The sequence below is a fragment of the Myotis davidii genome, unplaced genomic scaffold, assembly GCF_000327345.1.
Source record: "Myotis davidii unplaced genomic scaffold, ASM32734v1 scaffold1509, whole genome shotgun sequence".
NCBI lineage: Eukaryota > Metazoa > Chordata > Mammalia > Chiroptera > Vespertilionidae > Myotis > Myotis davidii.
The window spans coordinates 84962-91149 of record NW_006299480.1 but is presented as its reverse complement, the minus strand read 5'-3'; the positions used below and the strand labels follow the sequence as shown (position 1 = coordinate 91149).

Below are 6188 nucleotides of genomic sequence, written 5' to 3'. Positions count from 1 at the left end.
GGGAAATCCCAGCCTCCGGAGCCGAGGGGCAGGAGCGGGGTGAGCGTCCAGGGCTGTTCCCGCGGTTGTCTGGAGAGAGCAGTCCGGCGCCCTCGGACCTGTGCTTCCGTCACACGTGAATTTTGCTGACCTGGCCCCCACCCTCCCCGAGCCAAGCCTCCTTCCTCAGGGCCTGCGCCTCCCGAACCAGCGGCCCTCACCTCCCCACCCCCACCCCATGCAGATTCTCTCCAAAGGACGCAGCTCTGTTCCCACCTCCTTGGTGAGCCTGTCCACTCCTGGACAGAGAGCCGGGTCTCACCTGCAGGTCTTCTCCACCTGCCGCTGCTGGGGAGCGGGGGCGGGCGCGCGTGTGTGTGTGTGTGTGTGTGTGTTGTGTTTAGACTGCCGACCCAGGATCCGTTTTCCTTTTTCTTGCTAGAAATGGCTCAATAGACTCTTAAAAGGCTTTCAGCCCTGGAAGTTAAACATTTTATTCTACACCTGTAACTTTTAAATCAGGACAGTCTACGTCCTCCATGTCTATCATTTTGTCTTCTTGCTGTCTTAAGTCTTGGTAATTGCTCACCTTCATCTTTACTGGTACGCTCTTCAGCGCCTTCTAATCTGCTTTAGCCTGAAATGGAAGCTGAGCAGCCTGAAACTCTCGCACAACAGGACACCAAAGCCCACACCACTCAAACCATAGCCACACCCTGGATCCTTTCATCACAAGAAACTGTAAAGGGCTGAAAGCTCAATTTCAAATGCCCTGGGTTGAGTTCCGTGTCCTGTCCTGCAGTTCCTCCCTTCCCTGTGACCCAGCCTCTGTCTTCTCCCATACACGTGGTCAGGTGGTCTCTGCTCTCCTTTCCGGCTGCCTCTCCATCGTACCCACCAGAGAAAACCCGACTGGGTAAAGGCAAGCACTCTCCATCATTACTACTGCAGTCGGGCTGGCTGGCTTCACTTTAAATGAAAGCTAGCACTTGGCAGCAATCTTACGATGTTTCTCCAGGATGATGTCTTCCACTCTCCAAAGTGACCATCAGAATTTCTCAGGCCGCAGTTGAGCCTCCCAGATGAGACCAAAACTCAAAGGCTCAGCCACATCCTACCTGGCCCCTTCACCTTTCCAGTATATATATTTTTTATTGATTTTTTTTACAGAGAGGAAGGGAGAGAGACAGAGTTAGAAACATCGATGAGAGAACCATCGATCAGCTGCCTCCTGCACACTCCCCACTGGGGATGTGCCCGCAACCCAGGTACATGCCCTTGACCGGAATCAAACCAGGGACCCTTCAGTCCGCAGGTCGACACTCTATCCACTGAGCCAAACCGGTTTCGGCCTTTCCAGTTCTTAATGCAGTCCCTTCTCCGGTGATGTGGTACCCACTCCCCCACCTCTGTCAAAAATTATGCTCAGCCCCACAGGCGTTGCTTAGTGGTTACACATCAACCTATGAACCAGGTCACGGTTCCATTCCAGGTCAGGGTACATGTCCGGGCGTGGGCTTGGTCCCCAGTAGTGGGCATGCAGGAGGCAGCCCATCAATGATTCTCATCACTGATGTTTCTCTCTCTCCCTTCCTCTCTGAAATAAAAATATATTTTAAAAATTGTGTTCAGCCACCTCCTCTCCTGAGTCATGTTTGTCTTTCCTACCTGCTCCAATGCTTACACCAGACACGAGAGGTAGATCTTTCCAGGGGAACAACATTCTGGGGCCTTCTAGGACAGCGGGGTCCGTGAGGCCTGAAAGGTTGGGGACCGCTGCTCTAGGAGCTAAAACAGCTAATTCACCCACGTGCTTTACTAATAAAACAAGCAAAAAGACACTATCAGTGCTCCACATCCATGCATTGCCTTCAACTGACATTGTGATTTCATGAGTTTTTCTTCTTTCCTTCCTTGCTTCTTCCTCTCTTCCTTCCCAAATATGTCTGAAGCATCTATCTGTATCATGTTCTGGAGACAGAACAGTGTCCTAGAAAATCCTGACAGCAAATAACTCCAGATGTGATGGAAGAGAACCAGGTAGAAAGTGAACTAAGGCATGAGCTGTGATACAATGTGGGTATGAGAGTTGTGCTGTTTCCCAAGGGTGGGAGACTTCCTTTTCCTGAAGGACACACATTATGTGGGGCAGGTATTTTTATTCCCATTTTAGAGCTGAGGGAAAAGTCCACAGAATAAGCCCAACACAGAAGAAAAAACGGGGCCTTTAGACCATTCCACACAGAAGACCACACAGGGCTGGCCAAGCCCACATTCGGAAGAGGTTCTGTGCTGGAGAATTGTTATTAACAGGAGAGGCAGAACATGAGCAGGTGGAGTAAGTCAAGCAAATCCCAGGACAAATGTTAAACCTAATGCAGAAATGACCCCAAGTTCCCTAAGAAGACACAGGGAGGGTGGGAGCACAGATTGAGGAAGAGACTTGCAGGGGTCATATTAGAATTGGCCTGGAAGGAATGAAGAGTGGGTTAGACAGCCCTGGCTTGTTTGGCTCAGTGGATAGAGCATTGGCCTGTGGACTGAAGGGTCCCGGGTTCAATTCCGGTCAAGGGCACATGCCTAGGTTGTGGGCTCAATCCCCAGTGAGGGGCGTGGGAGGGGTGTGCTGGAGGCAGCTGATCACTGGTTATCTCTCATCATTGATGTTTCTCTCTCTCTCTCCATTCCTCTCTGAAATCAATAAAAGTATTTTTTTTTTTTTTAAAGAGTGGGTTAGACAAAAGATTCCTCGGGGCAGTCTCAGCATTGAGTCAGGATGGCAGGGTACTTCGCATCATGGAGATGAACTGGACCAGTGCTTCTCAAACTTCCCAGTTAAATTCTTTTTTTTTAAAATATGTTTACAAACTATGTTTTTTTTTAAATATTTTATTGATTTTTTACAGAGAGGAAGGGAGAGAGATAGTTAGAAACATCAATGAGAGAGAACCATCGATCAGCTGCCTCCTGCACATCTCCTACTGGGGATGTGCCCGCAACCCAGGTACATGCCCTTGAACGGAATCGAACCTGGGACCTTTCAGTCCGCAGGCCGACGCTCTATCCACTGAGCCAAATCGGTTTCAGCCCCAGTTAAATTCTTTAAATAGTTAAACATAAGCTTACCATGTAGCCCACTCTCTGTGACCCAAGAGAATGGAGAAGTTAGATCCACAAAATGGCCTGTCATAAATGCTTACAGCAGCTTTATTCATACTAGCTCCAGACAGAGCAACCCAAATACTCTTCAGTGGGGAATGGGTCAACAAACTGCCTTCTCTGTATAATGGATGCTACTGGGCAGTAAAAAGGGAGGAACTACTGGCACACACAACATCACGATGAATGTAGTTAAATCAAAGAAGCCAGATTCAAAAGTCTACACAGTGACTGATTCTGAAAACATGAAACGTTTGTGAATTGCCCAATGCAGAACAAGGTTCGTGCCACGACTGAAGGCTCTGTTGTGTCCATCACACACAGAGTGTTTCTCTCCAGTGGGCATCTGTCCGTGTGGCCTAAGGTTGGAGCCAGGAACAAAGGCCGAACCACACTTTCTGTATGCATGAGAGCTCCCTCCAGTATGAACTCTCTGATGCTGAGTGAGGGTTGACCTCCTGCCGAAGGCTTTTCCACAATCACCACACTCATAGGGCTTTTCTCCAGTATGAACTCTTCGGTGTAGGGCAAGTTGTGAGCTCTGGCTGAAGGCTTTCCCACATTCAATGCACTGGTAAGGCTTCTCCCCAGTGTGAACCCTTCGATGCTGAACAAGAGTTGAACTCCTGCTAAAGGCTTTGCCGCACTCATTACAAATATAGGGCTTCTCTCCCGTGTGGATCCTTACATGTTCAGTGAGGTGAGAGTTAAAACCAAAGGCTTTGCCACACTCATTACAAACATAGGGCTTCTCTCCAGTGTGTACCCTGTGATGGAGAAAAAGGCTTGAGCTCTGACTGAAGGCCTTCCCACACTGGTCACATACATGGGGCTTCTCTCCAGTGTGGATCCTCTGGTGCTGAATAAGGCTTGAACTTCGACTGAAGGCCTTCCCACACTGATCACACCCGTGTGGTCTCTCGCCAGTGTGTATTCTCTGATGCTGTGTTAACTGTGGGCTCTGGCTGAAGCCTTTTCCACATTCATTGCATTTGTATGGTTTCTCTCCTGTGTGAATGATTCGATGTTGAATAAGACTTGAACTACGACTGAAGGCCTTCCCACATTCACTACACCTGAAAGGTTTTTCTCCAGTATGAAGTCTCTGATGGAGAACTAGGTGGGAATTGAGACGAAAAGTCTTCCCACATTCATTACATTTAAATGGTTTACTTCCAGTGTGAACTTGGTGGTGCAGAATTAGGCCTGAGCTGAGAGCAAAGGCTCGCCCACACTGACCGCATTTGTAAGGTTTTTCCCCAGTGTGACTTCTCTGATGTCTAGTTAGGTCTGAATTGTATCTGAAGGTTTTGCTGCATATTTCACATGTAAAAGCTCTCTCTCCTGTTTTATTTCTTTGAAGTCTAACAGCATTTTGATTCAGATTCAAGTTTCCATCAAAGGTACCACCTTCCTGGGTTCTTCCTCCTGGAGACCTTTCCCTGCACATGGCAGTTTCTTTCCTAAAAACTCTCTTGTGAAGATGAAGTTTCTTGAAACTCTGCCCAACAGAATCCCATATGTGTCCTTCTACTTTATCCTCAGGTTCCCAAACTCCCTGCAACACAGTTGCCTGTGGATTGCACCCGGAGAATCTTCTTGATATCACTTCTGTGGTTTTTACTTCTTCAGAGCATTTCTGGTTTAGAATGGACAAGTCTTTCTCGGTCCCAATCTCAAAATCTGTTACACAAAAGCAGAAAGGCAGTATTGAAGAAAACCATCCATTAGGGATAATATCCAAAATGCATCGAAAAGCACCCATAAAGCATTCTGTAAAAGATAAATATAGGTGACAGGCAGAATTGAGAAGTAAGGATGACCAGTCCACAGGATAAAAATATTTAGGTTCATTAGTAATCAAAGGAAGGAAATTTAAAATAAATTATAATTTTTCACCTATCAAATTGGCAAATTAATCCATTCAGCAAATATTTAGGCCAGGCATATGCTAGGTAAGGAATATAACAGGAGGGCAAATACAGCCTCTCACCTCCTGAGGCTTACGTATTATTCAGGTAGATAGACAATTAAGCAAATTTTTAACAAGGATGGAAAATCACGTGACAGGGAAACTACACAGAAATGTGGGAAATACAGCATGGCCTCCAAGCTGGTCTGCATGATTACAGAAGACCTCTGGGAGGAAGTGGTTTCAGCTAGAGCCTGACGATGACACAGTCAGCAATGGCAGGCAAGGCCCTGGATGTGATGTGTGACAAAATCCATCAAATTCAAGAATCTCACTGTGGCGGCAGCAAGAAGTATGAGGAGGGTGAGAATGGCAAGATGGGACAGGGAATGGTCATGAGAGCACCAACACAAGCTGAAGAACCTCAGACTTGCCCTGGCCAGATGGCTTGGTTGGAGTGTTGTTCCATACACCAAAAGGTGGAGGGTTCAATTCGTCTCAGGGCATATACCCAGGTTGCAGGTTTGATCCCCAGTTGGGGCATGTGCTGAAGTCAACTGATCAATGTGTTTCTCTCACATCAATGTTTTTCTCTCTCTCCCTTCCTCTCTCTAAAATCATTTCAAACAAACAAAGAAAAACCTTAGGCTTTATTCTAAGTACTTAAAAAATAATGATATCCAGTGTTGATGAGAATTGAAGAAACAATCCTTGTCTATTACTCACAGATGTTACACACATAATTCTGAGGGGGAAAACAATTCAGTTTATATGAAGTTCAAAACAAAACAAAACTTAGTGATTACCCTTGGGGCAGCAATGATCAGTGATTGGAAGGTCAGAAAAGGGGCTTCCATGCTGCTGATAATATTGTTTCTTATCTGGTGGTTACGTGTCCACATTCAATTTATGAAAATCCAGTAAGCGCTACAGCAATAAATGGTGTGATTTTATGTATTTAAGTTATCCTATCTAATAAAAGAGAAACATGGTAATTAGCCATACCTCCGCTATCCTTCCCATTGGCTAATCAGGGCAATATGCAAATTAACTGCCAGCCAAGATGGCAGCCGGCAGCCACGCAGCTTGAAGCAAACATGAGGCTTGCTTGCTTCAGTGACGGAGGACTCCAACGTTC

At 46.6% G+C, this 6188-nt stretch overlaps 1 protein-coding gene across 3 annotated transcripts in view; it reads right to left on the bottom strand.

The window, feature by feature from the left end:
• Positions 1-3160: 3160 nt before the first annotated feature.
• The window catches only part of LOC102755987 (zinc finger protein 7), a 23246-nt gene continuing 20218 nt past the window's right edge, over positions 3161-6188 (bottom strand). For all 3 annotated transcript variants that reach the window (XM_006775112.2, XM_006775113.2, XM_006775114.2), the window contains exon 4: positions 3161-4821. In XM_006775112.2, coding sequence (XP_006775175.1) covers positions 3359-4821 — 1463 coding nt within the window. In that variant the 3' untranslated portion in view covers positions 3161-3358. The remainder of the gene's footprint in view (positions 4822-6188) is intronic.